The 21,289-nt window shown below is 41.7% G+C and overlaps 1 protein-coding gene across 5 annotated transcripts in view; it reads left to right on the forward strand.

The window, feature by feature from the left end:
- Positions 1–21,289, forward strand: part of DYM (dymeclin) — a 162,945-nt gene that overhangs the window by 70,719 nt on the left and 70,937 nt on the right. For 4 of the 5 annotated variants that reach the window (XM_021379772.1, XM_021379773.1, XM_021379774.1 and 1 more), the window contains exons 11-13: positions 2,354–2,479; positions 9,372–9,485; positions 10,807–10,901. In XM_021379772.1, coding sequence (XP_021235447.1) covers positions 2,354–2,479; positions 9,372–9,485; positions 10,807–10,901 — 335 coding nt within the window. Of the gene's footprint in view, positions 1–2,353; positions 2,480–9,371; positions 9,486–10,806; positions 10,902–15,832; positions 16,056–21,289 lie in introns of those variants that run through there. The other variant, XM_021379776.1, reaches the window with a different exon arrangement.

Raw genomic sequence — 21,289 nt, forward strand, 5'->3', positions numbered from 1 at the left:
TTAAAAGCTGTTCCTGATGGAATAGTGTTAGTAGTAATCCCGTAGTGATAGTTAAATGATTCTGAATTAGAGGGCCTGCGGAACAAGAAGTGGTCATTGTATGCTTTTTTGCAGTTTCATTCAGAAATCATTCATTGGAGGGTATGACTGCATGTTCAAAATATTGGGGTATGCCAAGAGTTTTGGAATAAGCAGTTGCATCATTGTAATTTTTCGTTAAAAATTAAAAAAAAAACTAGAAGCAAGACGCTTATTTGCATAGCTATTCTTGGATGTAGCCCTCATCTGTTGGGAAGAATGGGATGTGGAAGTTTTCTGTTAACCACAAGTGCTAGTGTGTATTGCACCAAGCCTGTCTAAACAGGGTCTGCACAATGCTTGACTGCACCATGCCCGTGCATACGAAGATAGATATTAAGTTTTAATGCGTGTGTGTGACGTAAGCATTGAGATTTAATGTATGTCTATACCATAAGCGTGTAGAAGTGTATTTTGGTTACAAATCTAGAAAAATTCTAGTGTAAATAACATTCTAATTTAGTCTTGCATCTTAACTCTCTTAAATCTTTTCTGTTTAAATAGTGGCTTATAGAATCCTAGAATATCGCGAGCTGGAAGATGATCCATAAGGATCATCAAGTCCAACTCCTGGCTCCACATAGCACCACCCAAAAATCAGACCGTATGACTGAGAACTTGTTGAATGCTTTTTGTTTTTAGAACAGTAACACTCGTCCTAAAGGAACATACTCCCCAGCAATCAGTATACAAAGGAAAAAGTGCTGGAGGAATATATAAACTGGGTGTATTTATTCGGTTTTCACCTGGAAATGGCAGGTAGTTGGCCATTTGCCTCCTTAAGTTTGGTCCAGTAGTTAGAACATGAGAAGTCATCCCACTGGTTACTTTTGTGTATTGTTTCATCCCACGTGCAACTTAACCATAATCAGTGGGCATGGTGGGGTGGGTTGGAGTTGGGCCTGGGGATCTTGGAGGTCGTCTCCAACCTTAATGATTCTGTGGTTCTTCTCCATCCGAAGAAAAGTGGTTTTGCTACACACCCAACACATACTCCGGGAAAACACGGTCTTTACTCTTAAGACCTGTATTCATAAAACACAAAAACATTGCCTCCAGTTTTATCTGAAGAAGAGATATTTGGGAAGAATCTTTTGAATATGTAAAGGAAGGAAGTTTGCGATGCATAAATATTTTTTTCTCTACTTTTGCTGTGGTATTGCCTTGCCCCTGGCTAAAGGATCTGTCAGAAGGTTTTGTGGCCTGTAGCACTTAGCCAAGCCTCGTAGGTTTTGATAGAAACTGTTGTGTGTTTAATATGTTGCAACTGTTTTGGGACTTGTTGACTGAACAGAACATTCTGGTAACTTCAGAGGATTATGCAGCGCTCAGCACTCTGGCCTTGCACCAGAATAGGTTTCACATGATTTATCCTGCTTCACTGGACTTGTTTTGGACAACAGAAGTCTGTAGGTGTCTAGAATCTTCTTGGACACCATTCTGCATCTCATTCACTATCTTGGAATTGGGAGTTGTCTCCAGTTCCTTTTTCCAGGGTATTTTTGCAGTGTGAGGAAGCCACGTACTGAGCTAGTGGAAAGCTAATTTCCAGTTGGTAAGACGACAGCATTTGCATCTGGATTAGCTTTAGCCTAGCATTCAGGTATGCTTGCAGTTGCAATTCGTTTTCATTATTACTGCAAGACTTTGGCTGAAGCTGTTCATCCTGGTGGAAATGTTGCAAGACCTTGGGCTGAACTCTCAGCAGAACGTCAGTTCTCATTGGCTGCACATTGTCTAAAATGGGAAAAACAGGCCTTTGCTAGTCATAACCCAACCCAAACTGGTTCTTGTCTGGATTATCTCCACACACCAAAATGGGATCGGAATTTCAGGTCACCTCAGCTCCAATATGCCTGGCTGCGTTTGATGAGGAAAGTCATTTCAGACCAGGCTATGCTAGCAGAAATGGTTAGAAACAACTGTTTTCCTGTTTGCACTGCTGAAAATCTTACTTATTTTCCCATAGTCTAGAGGGGAACTCAAGCTTTCAGAGTCTGTGATAACTACACTGGCTGGAAATGTAATTTATTAGGAATTGGAATTCCATGTCTCACCACAAGAAGAGGTTTGTATGGACTTTCTTGTGGAGACAGAGTAAGACAGACAGAAACTGAGTGCTGTATATCTCTGCTTAGGAGTGGTTATTTCAAGAGGGAGAAATCGCTGTGATATTGTTCAAGACAGGGTGATAATCAGGAGATTTGGTGTCTCTTTTTATTGTCTGAGCTGTCTGAAAGACTCATCTAATGCACACATTCCTCCTTCCCTAAAGGTTCTGCCAATTCTCGAAATCCTGTACCACGTTGAAGAAAGGAATTCACACCATGTCTACATGGCTCTCATCATTTTGTTGATCCTTACGGAGGATGATGGCTTCAACCGATCCATTCATGAAGTGGTGAGTTGCTGCTTTGGTAAATAACTCCTGAGACCTAAAAATCGCTGCAATCTTTCTTTATAAATGTAAGTAAGTGTGCAGTGATTGCCAGGGTGGCTGCAGATTGAGGAGCTGGAGGGGCTGTAGAAGGGAGAGAGAAACAGAAAAGCATTTTTATTTCTCTTCAAAATCTTTGCTTAACCAGTTTGATGCAGCTGAGGGAAGATCTTAGTTGAAGGTTTATTTTCCAAACTGTTGTTTCCTTACTTGGCATTTCTTTTCTGTCTTCCTGCTAGATTAATATCTATTTTATGTTGTCCATATAATATCATCCAAATTTTCACTCTCTGTGATGGGCCTTGACCATCTGTGCTGGAGAAGACCTTGGATAATAATGTTCTTGTTCCCAGCTTCTAACGCTATGATAATACAGATGTCTGCACTGATAATATTTAATTTTTTGACTGGGACGTGGAAACTCTCTTTTGGGGTTTTGTAAAATCGAGAAATACAAAAAGCTAGAAGCAACTGTCCATGTGTCCAAAGAGAACTTTTCTCTCAAGTAAATTTCCAGCCTGACTGGGAGGTAATTGGCTTTTTGTCTTACTGCTGAATGATCAGACCTTAATAATATATATGTTCTGAAGTGTCAGACTTATGGATAGCTCTGTACGTCATAAATGGAGCTTGGTGAGGGTTTAAGGTCCAGCAGACAATTCCACTCCTGCCTCAGTCTGTTTCCTCATTGTCCTTGATTTGTTTTAGTTGCTTTACATGCAGTCTGTCAAAAATTCCTTGCTGGATAAGTAAAAGTGGAAGATTTCCCTAATGTTGTTAATGAGGATCCAGCTGTGGAATGAGAACTTAAATCAAGTGTCCTTGTCCAGTTCATGCTTGCCATCACCACTAACCCTGCCAAAGTATTTGTAGTGCAATGTGGATGTTATTTTACTACTTCCGTTTTAATTACAAAAATATCTGGTTCCTTTTACCCTCCACTGTTTTGCTCAGCCCTGCCTTCGACTTCTTCTATTTTCTTGCCCATTTAATCTGTTCTAAATGCTTCAGCACCTGGCTGCTTCTCTCGTATTCTGTGGCTGTTTCTACTACTCCCTCCATATGCCTGCTGAGAGGCATCCTTTCAGCAGTAGTGCCATGTGCCAGGAGTTTGCTGGTTCTGCAGATTGGTGAGAGGTGGCTGTGAGCTGCTGGAGTCTGCATTTCTGTTTAAGTGAGCTTCTTTGTCGCCCTACTTCAGAATAAGGTGTGAAAATGGGAAATTAGGGCATAAAAAGCCAATGGAGCACTATGACACTGCTGAGGGCAGATGTGGAATAACCTTAGTTCTTCCTCTGGTTCTCTTCCGTTTCTTAATACTGTTTTTCTCACCTTTTAACAGTGTTCTGTGATTGATGGGATATGTTTCACGCCAAAGGGGAGAGCAGACTTCATAGAATTGTGGAATGAATGATAAGATGGCTTAGGTTGGAAGGGCCCCTAAAGATCACTTCAAGGCAAATCAGAATTCTGTTCCAGCACAGCAGTGCTTGCCTTTGTGAATACGAAGGGTTTTTCCTTGACTCACTCTAAGGAGAAAGAGCTGGTCTCCCCTTGTATACTCACAGTCCCTAAATCAGCTGTGATATAAATAAGAGTTGATGACTAGAATTGTAATGATTGTTTCACTGATAGGAAAAAAAAGCACATTTTGTCAAACTGTTAAGAAGTTACCTCCTTGGCGAATGGATGTATTGGCAGTGGGATTGGTGGTTAGTGCCTTGCATTGTCTGTAGGAAAAGGATAGGAAATCATACTGATGCATCAGTTCCCCTTGCCCACCCTTTGAAATTATTTAAATCCTCGCTTCTAGGTGTTAGTGACTGAATTACTATTCAAAAAAGTACAGTGTAATGGAAGTATTCAGTCTCACGCTTTCCTAAATATTAACTCCACATTCTCCTAAAGTCTGAGGGGGTGTTATAAAGAAGAAAATATTATGAATGGAACTGGGAAGCTGTGTATGTACTGTTCTCTAAGTAAACGTCAGTTACGCAGCTGGAATGAACTCTTATTCACTGCAGAGATTGCTCAAATGTTAACAACTCCAGCATGACTTTTTTTACATCACTGGGGTGAAGAATGAAGACAGAAGAAATTGATGTATTTTAGGTCAGCCTGGTTTTCTCTCTGCTGCTATCTATCCTGTGTAATGTTCTTATAAAAACCCTTCTAAGTTATTTTCCTTTCACTCGCTTTTATTCATTGATTTCTAAGATTAATTTTAGTAAGCTTGATTTTATAAATCTTGTGATTTTATGAACTAGTAAAGAGCTCAGGAAACCACAGAAATTCTTTTTGACTGCTGAAGCATTTTTCTTTAAATTGAACGTGCTCTTAACTGCTGGAAGCCATGATCCAAACCATCAGTCCCACCATGGCTTAATGCGGTTGGGGCCCTGGAACCACGGAGAGCTCCATTTCTTTCATTAATAATAACAGAGTAAACGAGTAAGTGCAAGAATTCCCCAAAGGGGATGTGTACTGGTGATTTTTCTCCCCTGATTTATGAAATTGTGGATAAAAAAAGATCAGATGTCACAATAACTTTGTGTAATGCTTGAAGAGGCAGCAGCCTATAGCACCACCACTGCACTTTGTGCTGTAGCAAGTAGCGACAGATTGTAAAACACAGCTTCACTGTGTTTATGTTCCTTCTGCTAACAAATATTTCTCAGGCAAATTGATGGGAAATCGAGAATCTCAGTGCTCAGGATACAGAAAACTGAGCTCCTGTTCTTTCGGTCTGTGTTTTCTGCACGGTGTTCGAAAGAACATTTAATTGGAGCCCCTGTGTTTTTTTTTGTCTGGCAAACCAATGAGGCTGTTTAAAGTGTGACATTATTTTCATGTTGGTGATTTTCAAATTTAAAACACTCTCACATTTCATGCTTCTGAAACCAGTTGCAGTTGTTTTATGAAATTACTGTCCATGTCTAGAATAAGGACTATGGGATTCTTTTTTTTCCTTTTCTTCTTAGGTTTTGTTTTCAAACCCATGGAGTAAGGGTTTTGGTAAAACATGCATGGAATTATGTCTTGAATATTTAGTATTACTGTCAGTAGGAGGCTACACGGTGCTGGAGGAGATGCAGTACCCCCCAGAGCCTTGTTTTAAACAGTGCCAGTGCAGCAGTGGAACGTGCTGCCCAGGGGCACAGCGGATGCACTGGAACGGATAAAAATGCATTTAAAGGCATGAGTGAGATTGCTTTGAGGACGGTATCCCAGCCAATAATGAAAGATATCTCCTAGAGCAAAGAGAAGCTGTGACATACTTCTTTGTTATGCAAGGGCAGAAGGGGATGTATAAAAAGAAGCAGAATTATGCACAGAGTATGTGGTTTTGAGTATGTATTTCAGAGAGAGTGACACAGAACAACTGTACTTAACACTTAGTTCTCAATACCAAGAACCTTTATTCCTATGGTGTTTGAGTGCCTTAAGTGGGTCCTTGATAAAAGCATCGCAGTGATGATCTATTGAGCTTCACAGACTGTACTATAAATCATTTGTTCAGTTGATGGGGCTGGGTGGAAGGCATGTACTCCGTGCGTGTGTTAAACTTACTGCAAGAATTAGGGCTGCTGACTAGAAAATAAATCGTGCAAGATGTGTACTGACAAAAACACCCTGCTTGAAATGTGAAACGTGTGCTGCAGCTCAGCATTGCTGTGTAGCTTTATGCTGGCTGACTGTGTTAGAGAGCTCCTAGAATCACCATAGGAAGCCTGGGGAGAGTTCATAGGATCATGAAGTCATTATGGTTGGAAAAGATCTCCAGGATCACTGAGTCCAACCCATGCCCACCATGCCCACTGAACCATTCAGTACCAAGGCACGTTGTTGGAAAAGGAATGAAGATCAGCATGTTGATGAGAAAGGGAGAACAAGAGCTTCCTTGCTGAAGTGTTCATTTTTAAATTCAGCTTTTAATTTTCTATCCAAAGAAATACATCTTACTCAGCGTGCAATGAAAAATGTGATGTTAATATTCTGTAAGACTCCCACATAGACCACTGATGTTCCTCTGTACAAAATCAATACCTAAAAAATAATGTTTGCACTGTGTGTAAATCTCAGCTGTGCGCACTGAGTTTATTTTTCAGTAGCAGAAGATGATTGGTAACCATGTTCACAAGAATTAGGATTTGTTAGTTTTGTTTTCAATGCAGCAAGTCGTTATAATTATCAGGTTAGTCACCTGGATCTTTCCTTGTTTGGACACAGATACGTTAACTGAAATATTTTGACGTGCTACATCATTTAGTTCTTTAGCTTCTCCTAAAGAAGTGGATTATGAGTCTGACACTGTTTTAGAGTCATGTTTTAATGTAGGGAGAATCCCTGCTAAATGCAGTCATCTGGCAGTTCTGAGTTCTGGTTACAAGGAAATTAAGTAAATGAAGAATCAAGTATCCTTAAAGGTTGTTAAGCACGCTGCGTTAAGCTTCGGTTCTGTTTTTGTTACTTGTTTAAGGGCTTGTTCATTGGTGTAGAGAGAGATGCTTGCGGATTGCAAACCTGTCCAGATTGTTGATGGCTGCTCAGAAGTTGCTATGATTTGGATCTCCATAGACAGAAACACTGGGATACTCACAGCAGGTCGTATTGCGACTGCAGATATGGTACATGCTTTTATAAAAGCATCTGCAAAATTTAAATGAAATGAAAATGCAAAGTTTTGTTGCATGTTGACCCCAGATGAGAATAAATGGAAGAACGTGGTCCAGCTAGCAAGTGTAAATCTTCTGTTGGTTATCAGAAAATGGTGGTGGGATGAAACTGGCAGGGAAGGTGAACTGAAAACCAGGGCAAATAACTTCAAGTACTGAGAGGTGTGAGCTCTGGGGTAGCCTGCCTGCTGGGAGGTGGGTTGCTCGAGTCATTTATAGCAGGAGCAAAGAAAGATTTTTACTACAGGCTGTAAAGACCAATCTTGTTTTGGCACTAATAATGGGATAACTCATTTCTTTTCAGTTCTCATACAATTCTATGATTCATAACTTCCATAATAGTTTTAAAACAAACCAAGTCAGTATTTAAATGTGTTCAGTGTGTGTAATACCGCAGGGAAACAACAGCCAGCGTTAATAACTAATGATTTGGGTTTCACAGATAAGAGTATTTTCTGTTTGTAGGCTCCAGTATCTCCTCGCTTTGAATCCTCTGTAAAACACCTTTGCATTTGTTTGTTCCTTGCCAAAATACAGCCCTTTGCAGATGCACCAGCTGAATATAAATGTAATTCAGTGTGGCTTGAGCACATCCAGCCCCTGGGCTGAGCAGGAGAAGCTGGGGTCAGCACTGAGTCTCGTGTTTCATTCTCAAACATAGGGGAAAAAGATTTACATGCTGCAAATACTGCTGTTGATATAAGTTTGTGGGTGCATTGGCCATTAATAGGAGAAGTGAATCACAGGAACTGCGAAATGCTCTGTCGCTAGCCAAGAGGACACATTGCCCACTCCCACTCTGCATGTGGGTCATGTCAGTCATGAAAATGAGGAGGGTGAGAGGCAGAGAAGAACAGTGCACAATTCCATGGTCACCTTTGCAGCACGCAGGTTGGTAACGTGCTCTGAATTTTGGAGCCAGCCATTAGGTGCACACGTTTTTAGGAAATAGTGCTTGGCATTGAAATTCTTGCAGTGGAACGCCTTCAAGACCTTTGGAAGCAGCAGAAGAGAATAACCATGTGGAGGGTTGTGATCTGTAAATGCACTGAGCAGTGTACAATCTCCTTAAATATATACTGCATAGAGAACTTCAAATGACAAATACGCTACCGTGGGCACGAACAGTGAGGGGTGACCTTTTTGGAAGTCAGTTCTGTGCTCTTTCGGTGATTTAAAACCGAGCAATTGCTTCAAGCCTGACACGCAATTAATGTTTGTGAAGTGTTTCTCTTGATTATTTCTCTAGCAGTGTTGAGTTGTAGTGGAAGACTTGTGCACCACCCAGCTAAGGACTGATGCTGTGGCAGATGCCTGGGTTTGGCCACAGATATTCCGCTGCAGACTTTGCAGAATTTGGTATTGTAGTGAATTTCTTCGGGATCCCATGTAGATTAACTTACTGAGATTTTTTGGTAGCTGGTTGAGGCTTTAGATTGTGGAAGTATTTCCAAATACTCGTTCAGTTTGTTGCTACGCCTCCACCCACTCCATACAAAGCAGAGGCTTTTCTGAGCGAGCTTATTGGTCAGTGGGAGGAAGAGGGAATTCTACAAGCCAAATGATACAGGATGAAGGGCAGCCACTCTTTTCAGTCATCCAAATGAGAGATGGGAAGAAGTGATACAATCAGAAATTAGATTTAGAAGGTCACCAGCTAGGTTAAGGGAAAAAACCTTCCCTCTTTGGAAGCCACGAGTGTGAAGCCAAATGTTAAACTCTGCTGTGTGTCCTTCAGCACGTCTGTACTGCTGCTAATTCACAGCTTGTGCATGCTGCCACATGCCCAAGTTGTAATGAGGGAAAATGAGATGGAATTGGAAACATCACACAGTGGCTAGGGTGAAGGTGGAGACTTTGCAATGCCAAAGGTAAGATCAAGAAGTACAGGAGATTGATGGCATAGAAGTTATAGAATGGCCAAATTTAGGCATGTTTCTACACTTATTGCTTCTAGTAAAGTTGATGAGATTGACTAGGTGATAATATTGCAGAGGTCTTTGTGTTTTGTTTTCAGTGGGTTTTGTGTTTTTTTTTAATTGTTGCTTTAGTCTGTAATAGGTTTTGTCACGTTTAAGGCTGAACGTTAGCTTACTAATCTTAAGAAATGTGAGAGTCTGGAGACCTTTCTGCGTTCTTATTCAGACCTAGAGGCTGAACAGCTTTTTTCTTCTTTTCAGATATTGAAAAATATCACTTGGTACGCCGAGCGTGTTCTAACAGAGATCTCACTTGGGAGTCTCCTGATACTCGTTGTCATAAGAACCATCCAGTACAACATGACACGGACAAGGGTAAGAGTTACGTTGAGCGCTTATGTATGCAGGGAGGGTTTCTAAGTTCAGCAGCAGGGTTTCAGTCTCAAACACGGTGTGGGATTTCTCTTCCTTCTGTTGCAGCCAGTTGGCATCCGAAGTTGTAGGAGGAAAGGAAATGGGCAGAACAACGATATTAACTAAGGACAGTATTAGATGGCTCTGAACTTGTAGGACATTTTCTGTATTATTCAATTCATTGAGTAGGATTCTCTAAATTCCATAATTAAGGTACAGAACTGTTTATCAGATGAGAAGAAGAAATTCCTTTGGCTCATGAGAAGAAACGATTGCTTACGGGTTCTTTGCCTCTACTCCATTACTTAGAAGTGGGAAGTTCAGTTCTATGTGTGGTCAGTGCTCTTATGATGTAGGGCAGCCACTGGGCCAGTAGGGCATTTTGATTGTAGTCTCTGGAGTCTGGTACACTCAAGTGTAAAAGTATATTTTGGATCAGAGTAGGGAAAACAAATCCCTCCTAGGTGTAATTAAACACTGATGTGTAGGGGCTGGTCATACTGATGGGTCAAAACAATGTATGAATTCTTGCCAAACTTGAATATTCTGAATAATAGTATGTTATTAATAGTACCACAGCAAGTCAAATGTGGATTTAAGATTTATTTATTTTTCCCTTTTGAGCAGTGGCCCGTGCATGTACCGAGCATGTTTACTTGCCTGCAGCCAAGATCCGTTGGTAGTGTCGGTTCCTTCTGTGAAAACCCTTAGCTTTGATAGGGCCATCACTTAAATGCTCCTCTGGGCACAGCGTCCTCTAGGATGCTAAAAGGAGAGCAGAAATTTTAACTATCATGTAGTAATAGTTGTAGTAGTAATATGTAGTAATAGTATCAGTCAGTAATATTTGGTAGTAGTAGTAATATAGTAGGACATATGGAATATTTTGAGAGAATTAGTAGAGAAATGGGTTACGAAGCAGAAAATGTTAAGATAGGACTATGAAATGGAGAGAGATAAAGGAAGAGGAGAATTTATTTCAGTATTTATTACCCCTTTGATGTTTTGTAAATCTATTTGCTAAAGTTATGAAGGCATACACATATAGATACGTATGTACACCCTGAAATCTGTGTCAAATCACTCGTACAAGCCTTATACCTAAAGGAAAGTGTTTAAAACATCACTGCATGTATGTGCTTTGTAGTTCTCCTGTGAGCTTTTGACCATGGCCTTTAAAATAATGGATATCAGTCCTCTGAGTGGTTTCCTGCAACAGTTATCACTGTATATGAAAAGGACAGTTTGATGTGTTGGTTTTTTTTCCCTTTCTTCCCTACAGGACAAATACCTGCACACAAATTGCCTGGCAGCCCTAGCCAATATGTCAGCACAGTTCCGTTCACTGCATCAGTATGCTGCGCAGAGAATCATCAGGTAAATATGAAACTTCTGAAGTGGACTTCTCCTTAAACTTCTCCTTAAACCTTGTTGAATCTCAGGAGCAGAGGGACTTGAATTTTCTGTGCCGTAATGCTGGTGAACTTAATAGCTGAAATGATAACAGAATAACTGAAGAATAGCAGAATTAATTTTATTTTCTTTCTATTTGGGTCTGTTCTGAAAGCGCAAAATGTGAGTATCTCTACCTGAGTAACTCTTTCTTCTGTTTCTCATAACAGAATGCTCAGTAACAGCCTTTAAGCTTGAAGGTTTTTGGGAATTTCAATAAGTTAGACTTCTTTTAGTCATGCATCACGTTATAGGAATGCACTCGGTTGGCAGTCAAGTACTATGCAAACTGGATTTTCAACTTGCTTTATTTCTTCTTGCGCATTTGACAACAGATTTATTTCTTAAGTCAGACAGAATGTAGTGGTTATTTTGTGATGGGTGCTGAAAGCATGGACAATAAACCCTACGTGATACTTTTCATGTGCTCTGGTTCTAGGGCAGGGCCATAGCTGGGGAAGGAGGTTCAGGAGTTGGTTCTTCCCATTTTTACTGTGCTCTAGACCATTTGTGAAGGGAGATATTGCACATGGGGCATCCTGCTCATCCTGGCAGCCAGCCCTGCTCTGTGCTCCAGGGGAAATTGGGAAGGTCCTTATGAATGCAATCTGGCATAAACTTCTATAGTGCTTGTCAGTGCAGATAGCGTGCCAGAAATAAGAAATGATAACTGCGTGCCTGTATGCTTCGTAAAGGACTTGGTTAACAGAAAACACAGCTCATTTTTAAACCTCTGCTCAGTTAGGATTTCGTTCTCTCCTAGTTCCTTCTCTTTAGGAAATGCACGTTTGTATCCTGCTAGAATCCTGTGACAGTGAGTGTTCAGAACGTGAACTTGAGCTATTTTCCTGCCACACATCTCAGACATCGCCCTGCATACCTGCACTCCTCATTTCTCAAATCAGAAGGGTGGAGTTTGAGCTTTCTAAGCACTTGCAGGCATTGGCCTCTGAAATCGTAGCTCCTTCCGTGCACTTTGCACCACTTCTCAAGGCATCTTTGGGGCACACTGACGTTCATGTTTGACACCTGTCCACGACCCCAGGGAGGATGTGTAACCTGATGAAATTCTCTTGCTCTCCTCGTATGCAACATTTCAACAGCCTGCCATGAAGTTGGTGTGCCCTATTCATCATCTGCCTCAACACGTGTAGTGGAATTGTGGCTGCAGCACTGCTGCTTGTGAAAGAATTGTGCTAAAATTTGTACGGAATATATGGTTCTGGTGTCACCTGAGACTTACAGCCGCTGGCTGCTGGCAGGGTTGGCTGTGTTGTTCTGGAAATAATGCTGGAGTGATGTAAAGACAGGTACAGAAAGTGGACATACTCATCAGCTGAAGAAGCAAACTAGAAAGGCAATATGGTATATAGCATCTGCAGTGTGACATTATTACATAGCTCAGAGATATGCCACACAATTGTTTCTAAACTTCTGCCTTTCTGTTGCTGGATGCTCCGTATTACTGTGCAGTAGAAACTGGAATGAAGGAGATTACATTTGAAACACAAACAGAATGAGAAGAGGAGGGTTAGGGATTATATTTGATTTTTCTTCCTCCATTTTTGATCATAATTCACTCAAGATCTTATTCTGCAGTTGGAAAGCTGTATGTCTAGAAAACAGGCAAAAAATGGCCACCAAGACTGTGATCTAATTTGTCACGGTCGTTGTGATTGCTTACAAATCAAAAGACCCTACAATAAAAATGTATTAAAAGCAATCGGATAAATACCAATGCATACATTTTCATTAAAGTTTAATATTTTGAGGCATATATTCTTCTTCCTTTCCCTACCTTAATGAATCACGGAACTGTAGGAATTGGAAGGGACCTCTAGAGATCATTGAGTCCACTCTTACTCAGTGTTCATGCCGCCGTTATTAAATCCAACCTGCTCCATGATCCCAAAGCAGAATATACTTCAGATTGTTGTTCTGGTTCTATCATCAGAGCACAAACATCTCTGAGAGAATAAACCACGGCATCCTTAATGAAAAAGGTCTTTCTGTGAAGGAAAAGCCTGCTTCATCACCAGGTATTTTGGGATATATGCATTTTAGTATTTTAGGATATGACACAACTTAAAATCTGTTTAGCAGTGTAACTGAATGGGCAGTCATCACTGGAGCCCCACTAGCTGCTCTAGTGGTTCCTTTCTTCGTGAGAGAAGTAATTCCCTCTCTGTGCAAGCTTTTTCCTAATCCTCTTCTGAGCAGAAGTTGCAAGTGTTTTAAATTCTGAAGATGATGTCTGTGAAGGAAGTAGTGGAGAATATTCAATGCAGTACGCGTAGGAACTCAGCAAAATCCAGCTCCATAATGTTGGGTAATTTGTTTCACATTCCAGCAGGCATGAGAATGGACAGATTGGTGTGAATTCATCACCAGCATCTGCTGGAAAGAAAAACAGATGTCAAAGACGCTTTATAACAAGAAGCAGGGCAGCATTCATTGCAGGTTGGATGTCCTTTCCTGTAGATTGCCACGACTTTGTGTTGTACAGTGAAATCCTTCCTGTCTGCCCACTGTTACTACTGGTCTCTTGTTAATTACACGGAGCTCTTTCATTAGCGGAGTGCCAAGGATGTTGTGCTGCACTGCATCTATCCTGCTTGTAAAGTGCCGATGTTTGTGGTATCTTTAAATTATATTTTTAGGCTTTAAGGATAAACAAATAAATCTGTGTTGAAGCCATTATCGTCACAAATGATTGGAGTGCCAGAGGAGCGACAAAGCACAGCCAAGGCAGTGTGACAGAGCTGCAGAGAGGGCAGGATTTTCCTTTGGTCACTTGGTTGAACTGGTCTGCTTTAACTCTACTATATGCATGGAGAGGAAGGAGAGGTCCTTCCCCTGGGCAGCAACACGCTGACATCCCATCACTGTGTCATTCTAGGAAACTACTGGCAAAAAGAGACTGGTTATGTAAGGTGAACGTTTTTCCTCTCCCTCTATGGCTTCATCTATAGGAACGTTTGCTGCTTTCTGTGCAGACACAGAGGTTTCTAAGCAGGACCACTAGAGGTTGCCATACACCTCACTAGTTAGGCATGCACACTGAGCATTATATGGATTTATGGGGCTCGTTTTCCCCTTTTTCTCACCCTGTCACAACAGCCATTTACGAGCAGGGCTGTGTGAGCTGCTCTGGGTGATTTATCAGCTGCACTTCTCTCCATCAGACAACTTCAGAAAATTAAAAGAAATACCAAAAGATGGCACAATTTTATCTGTTGTGTGTTCTTGATCTCTTTGGCCATCCCGGAGACGCGGTAGACAGTGCTCCAGAATTGGGTCCTTTAAGAATAAAAGTGCTTGATGTTACTTGAAACTGCACCTTTTGAGCTCAGTTAAAGATGTTTTTTGATGGAGTGTAATCTGGAAGTGGAATGTCTGAATTTCAGTAAAATGGTGTACTGCGTATGCAGTGTGTTTGGTAATAATTAGGAGTTGGACCAGATGAGCTTTGAAGGTCCCTTCCAACTCAAACAATTATGTTATTCTATGATACTAAGCTGTATCAATCAGCAAATTTCATTCTGGATGAGAAAAAAATTGTACCGGAGTTGGTGCTGCAAAAAGAATGCGTATGGAATGAATGCAAAATGTATTTCCCACAGCACTGCTCTTTTAATCTGGTTTCTTCCTGAAGAGCTCTCTGGATTTTAATAGTAGGGGCACGTGTCTGCGTATTTAAATTACTGCATTTATATTATTGTGTGTGCAGCCGCCTAGCTGCTTTGCTCAAATACGCAGTAATGCACATGGAGACTCCAGTGATTTCGGGTTCATCAGCCGGTTTTCCATGAAGGCCCTAAGTAATACCTTCTATGATTGCAGCACTAACGTGAAATTAAGAAGGGAATTACAGAAATGTTTGCCATGAACTTTCTTCCATCTTTACGATTTTGAATCATTTCAGTTTCTAGAATCACTGAGGTTGGAAAAGACCTCTAAGATCATCCCGTCCAACCGCCCACCTACCACCCATAGTGCCCGCTCAGCCATGTCCCTATGTACACATCTGCCCTTCCCTTAAACACCTCCAGGGACAGGGCTCCCACCGCTCCCTGGCAGCCTGTGCCAGTGCCTGACCACTCTTTTTGAGAAGAAATTCTCCTAATCCCCAGCTTGACCCTCCCCGGCACAACTTGAGGCCATCACATCTTGTCCTATCTCTGTCCTGTCACTGGTTACCCAGGAATGGGTTTGGTTGCAATATAAATATGAGCTGAGCTTGTAATTTCAGATTTTGTTTAGCTCCCACTGTTCCATATTAAAGTGGTTAATTTTTCCTTTCAGATGTCTCAGTGACCGTCTTCATGGCGTGACACATCTTTGTGATGCTCCCAAAATAATTTGATGGAGTGCAAGACCTCTCAGTGTTCTATATGACCACCTTTTTATAGGCTGCATGCAATCAGATTAATTGGCCGTATTGTCAACTGTCACTTTATATTGCTCTGAAGAGAGCGTGTTACTTGCCTCTGCTTTCCCCTAGACCATCAGTTGCTGTTTTTATAAATTAGGGACAAGGAGAAAATTAATCATTTCTCATGTCTCGTGTCTGGCAGAATGGTGATGAGTTTGCAGTGTGTTTGTTAATCAGGTCTGCGCATACAGCTGTCAGTCTTTATGGCTTTGAGGGAAAATTGAAGTCTCTCCTGACTTCACAACTTGATTTCTAAAGCAAAAAAGCACTATCAGAAGAGTTTCGTTCTGTGATTTGTTCCTTAGCAGTGAGTTGCATTGATGTGGGTTTGGAGGTTGGGATTGTGTGGTTTTTGTTTGTTTGTTTTTGCTTTGCTTGTTTGTGTTGCTTTATCTTTACTCCAAATCTACCCTTGCTTCAGGCAGGATCTCTACGTAGAAGCAGCAGACACTTGGGCTGGACAGGCACTGCTTCTTCAGGCTGCCCTTCTTCTGCCAAGAAGGCAAAACACCGTGCAACAGCATGACCTGATTAAAGGCCAAATTCAACCAAAAATTCCGAAATCGGTAGTGTGCAAAAGTGATGAAATTAGAATTTACCAACTGCTTCATAAAATTTCTTTACGTTAGCCATAATGAGATGTAATTGGTGGCTCGAAACTCCCCAGCCTGCTCCCAGGTAGGAAGATGAATACGTCCCTCCCCGGTGTGGTTTGCACTGATCGTTCTGGTTTTCCTGCCTCTTTGTGCCCTTTGATGTTCAGGTGCTTTCAGGCAGCCCTGTAGCATCCAGCTTCCTGCAGAACAGTGGGGCAGTTGGTGCAGAACGCTGGTGCAACCGAGGTACCCAAATCAAAGGAATTTCATAAGGAGAAAAACTGGAAAAAAAGGGTCAGGTTGCTACAGAAAAGCTTCAAAGCCCTTTGGCTTCTGATTTAATTCTCTTTTAACAACTTAAAAAAAAAAAAAGTTGCTTCTCATACAGGAGTCTCATTTGTAAATGGTAAAATTTCAGAGCAGTCAGAACTTCAGATTTTCAATGAGGTGTACGCATGGAGCAAAATAAATGAATGAACAGAGTATGCAGTATTTCTGTTAAAGCCATATTTCTTGCCTCTTTCTTGCAGCAGTGGAGTGAATGGTGTTAAATCAGAACTGTTTTTCAGATACAAAGATTTTTAGGACTGTTCTGAATTTAGGGGTGCGACTGTTTGACCCTACAAGGCATCGTATGGGAAAAGCCTGATTTCATATACATCAGTGGAAGATGGAGTTCTGAACTGTATTCTTCCAATAAATGCACCATGACCAGAGCTGTTAAAGGCTGAATCCCCTGAGCGTGAGCTTTCCCCTTCGTTTTAGTAACCAAAAGAAAAGGAAAAAGGAACAGAGGGCAATGAATAGAAATAGCAGTTTGGCTTCGGATGGCTTACCTGCAACTCAGCTATCATTTCCTGTGTTTGCTTTAAAAGAGTAGAAGACCATCTGGCCATCCCAGCAGCACTTTAAGGTGGTAACGTCCTATATACAACACTCTGCCTGGTTCATCTGCTGCTATGAATATTTGTGTCGATTTTTTGTCACCTTGGCTTTGGCGGCATTTGCTACGTGCTGGATGCCTCTGATTTTACCTCAAAATTCCCTTCAGAATGGAAGGCTGCAGAACTTGATGGCATTGCTTCAGTAATAAGAACTAGAAGCCTTAAAGGCATTGTGCTTTTGACGCTTCTCCATTTTGAAATAGTTCTCTAGCGTTGCGGGTTAGAAGAGAACCTGTTGTTATCTATCTTGGATAGAAATGGTTTTCTATTTCTGAGAAACTGCTTTAGAATGAGATTTTTTTCTGCCCGATGCGGTATGGTACAAAAATTATAATTCCCATTCTTATGGGATGTCCCAAGGGGAGTGAAAACAAATGGCTTTTCAGAAAAGGGCCTTCATGACATTTCCCAGGTATGATAAGATGAGAGGGAATGGCCTTACGCTGTACCAGGGGAGGTTCAGGCTGGATATTAGGAAAAACTGATTCTCCACAAGACTGGTCAGGCACTGGCTCAGGCTGCATTGGAGTGGTGGGGTCACTGTCCCCGGAGCTGTTCCAGAACCACGGAGATGTGGCACTTGGGGACATGGTTGGTGGGCGTGATGGGATGAGTTGGGGTTGCGCTTGGGGATCGTAGGGGTCTTTTCCAACCTCAGTGGAGGTTCAAGAATCTCTGGAGTGCTTTTGTTGAGAGAGAAAAGCAATTTGTAAAGATCTCACCAGTATTAAATAAAAGCAACATATGCTGGCCTTGTTAGCAGCTTGCTGACCTAGATGAGCAGTGGAGAGGATGATAAGCTGATCAGTCTTGCCAAAATGGGGAAGTGTCATTGCAATTAGCAGGAAAAGCTGTGACAAACAAGGGGAGATGACCATTGCTCAGATAAGGAAACGAGAATACGAGTGTCAAATGTCTTGCTGATAGCAAAGTAAATGTAAGCTAATTTTTAAAAGAAATGGAACACGCTGTTGGTGTGTGTTGAGTGTAGTTGTGAGCAGACATCAGAATGCTACATTAACAGAAAGGGGAGTGCTCCGTGGGGTTGGCCTGTTTGTGCTGGGGTGTAACATATGGAGCTGAGGCTTTAGGCAGATATCGGCTGTTTCCAGCATGGAAATATCCTTGAATTTGGTTTAAGCCTGGTGGGTCCTGCTGGGGCTCCTGATGGGACAGTAATGCCATCATCCTCCATCTGGCACAAGCAGCTGAGCGCCCTGCATGCCGTTAGAAGTGCTCAGGACCCCCAGCCCCACCCCTGCTGTGGGCTGCATGCCCCCCCCCAGCTCAGGCAGCCCAAGACTCCCCAATGGCTTTGGGCACCACCAGGGATGGGGCAACACAGCTCTGGGCAGCGGTGCCAGGGCCTCACCACCCTCTGGGTAAAGAATTAGCACAAAATCTTGGCCATAGAGCTGAAATTCATTGAAATCTTGATACCTATTTCACCTAACGCTAGTACATCCACCACTAAACCGTGTCTCATTACATCCACAAGCCTCTTAAATGCCTCCAGAATAGCTTCTCTGGAAAGTATTTCGGTTTTGTTTTGTTTTCTCTCCTTTTTTCCCCAGTTTGCAAGTTGAACTTCAATAATGTGTTGAGGTGTTCAAAATAATCAGATAACCAGAAGTGTGATGTCTCCACGAAACAGATCTTACTCGTGGCTAACTAATTACTACATGGCAGAACAAAGATTAGAAATACACGAAGTCTTGTTTTTAGCAAGTTCCAGAAGAAAAGCTTGCACGTAAAATGACCTTAGTATTTTTCCTTATTTCCAATGGAGGTGATTTACTTTTCACATTCTGGGCTAAAGATCTGAAGGAATACATTTGATTGACAGCCATGAATTCCATTATCATCTTTGGTTTTTTGCTGTTAAAGATCTTTCATCACTGTTAGCCCTCAGAATCTAGTGTCATTTCAGTTTTCTGTGGATTTAATCTTGATAAGAAGCAAAAACGAGAAAGCTATCAGCGTTATTCCAGTCCTGCTAGTGCAATTCTGACTTCTTTTAGCTGGCCTGGAAAAAAAAGAAAATGCCCTGAAAACCTTTATTGGGTTTTATCCTACTATATTTTGGGGGAATTGGGGATCTAATGAAAAGTGAACCTTACAGTTTTTGCAATTTGAAAAAGTTTGTTCTGTACCAATAAATATCCTCTGCAGTTTTGTCTTTGTTATCTCTTCTAAGGAACATTGTCCCATAAATATGTTCCATTCAAAACAAACTGCAAAGTGACTCAGGACAATAACTTGCTTGAACCTGTCCTCTGTCTTCACTTGCGAGCTGCTTGGCTCATAACTGCTTCATTCAGGTACAGCAGGTACTATTTCCTTTTTAGAGATGTTCTCTCTGGGGTAAATAACTGTCAGCTATGATCTGGATGGATGAATGAGCAAAAACTAACAAGGTTTTATCTCATAGACGAAGACCGTGCTGTGGCTTTAAGTGGGCATAAATATAAAATAACGTAGCACTGATTTTAAATCATGGCTTCTGTTGTTGTACAGCTGCTGCTTATTCCGCATTGCAACTGATGCCATTAACCATGGGTAACACTTTCCAGGTTTGCAGTTTCTCTCTCCTGGTGTGTGAAGATGTCTTTTTTTTTTTTTTTTTTGCAACAGATCTATACCACACACAGAAATTTTGCTTCTGGACACCGCGGCTGTGTGCGTTGTCAGGCAGGCTTTTGAACTGATTTTAGGAGGACAAAACCCATTTGAGTCCATAAGAACTTGAGTCACGGTATTTCCCACCACCATATGCTTTCACCTTATTTTACATGGCTCAGAAGTGAAATCCTGTGCTTGAAAACATCTGACACTTGAAAGTGGAGGATGAAACTATAGGTGCAGAAGAAAGAATCAGGATTTAGCTACTTTAAAGTGCAACTGGTCTTTATAACCGTTGAATGACTCAACCTTTTTAATGGTCGTGGCCTACAGCAAGTTGAGGAAAGAACAGGCTTTTAGGTATAGTAAATACACTTAGCTCCACGATGAATGAATAAATTGGCTGCGAAGCTGTGTAGAGACATGTCTCTGTAACTCATTAATTGTACTCTTGGGTCCACAAATAGCTCTTTCGCCAAATACCACAATTTACATGGGCTCAGACTGGAGGGATCTTGTTGTGAAACAGGCGATGGTTCAGGTGAGCAGTGCTGCAGTGCCCTCCTGCTCTGCCCTGGAGGCTTCCTTCCATGGGAGGTTTGCAGCTTCACGCAGACTGCAGAGTTGGAGCTGACCATGGAATCACTAAGGTTGGAAGAGACCTCCAAGATGCCCAAGCCCAACCCCAGCCCAGCCCCTCCATGCTCACTGACCATGTCTCTAATGCCATCTGCACAGTTCTTGAACATGTGTCTTCCAAGGAATGGTTCGTCTAGGTGACAAAAGACTTCATTCTGTGTCCCAAACACTGGCACCAATGAAATAATCCCAGGTCTTTCATACCTTTTTTGTTAAGGATCATCAGTTCCTTGTGTCTGGTCCTAATATACAAATCATCCCGTTCTTCATCACACAGCTTCATCTCTACAGAGGTAATTTGGCAGCAAGAATTTCGTATTTGTGATGTGATTTACAGTCTATCAATTACCTGCAGAATTTTTTTTTTAATTTCCTTGTCCTCCTTCACTATAAGTACTTCTGTTCATGAACCCAGTACTCCTCTCATAAGCCCTTTGTGTGCATTTGGTCAGTGCTGTGGCAGAGTGCCTCATTGGAGCATGGGAACTTCTGTCTGTGATGCGTTATCACAAAGGATCTCTTCTGAAGTATTTAAGTAATGTCCGTGCTTCTCCATTCTGTGTTCTTTTGGCACCCTTAACCCTAGAAATGAACAAAATGCTGATGTGACCTGAATTCAGTTTTAACCCTGACTGGAGCAGGGGATTGTATCAGGGACCTCCCAGGGTCTCTCTCAGTCCTAATTACCATTCTAAGATAAGAAGAAAAAAAAATACTGAAACTGGCTGAAAAAGGAAGAATTGCTTCAAGTGCTCCAGTATAAACTGTGAAAGGCCAGTGTGATCTCCTGTATCCCCAGTACCAGCTCCAACAGCGTGTTAAGCAGCTCGGCTGTGCTACCCCTGCCGCGGCAGATACCCACCTCACACCACCTCTCTGTTGTTGATTCATGCGTGCTAGTCATTTGTAATATTCTTCAGTACTAAACCAAAAAAAGTAATACTTAGACAGTTTTCTTTGGTACGATATGCCGTGGTGGTGCTTTTCCTCTAGGAAAGCTGGAGAGGGACTTTTTGTAAGGGCATGTGGCAACAGGATGAAGGGAAGTGGTTTCAAGCTGGAAGAGGGCAGATTTAG

Source organism: Numida meleagris, chromosome Z, assembly GCF_002078875.1.
Source record: "Numida meleagris isolate 19003 breed g44 Domestic line chromosome Z, NumMel1.0, whole genome shotgun sequence".
NCBI classification, from domain to species: domain Eukaryota; kingdom Metazoa; phylum Chordata; class Aves; order Galliformes; family Numididae; genus Numida; species Numida meleagris.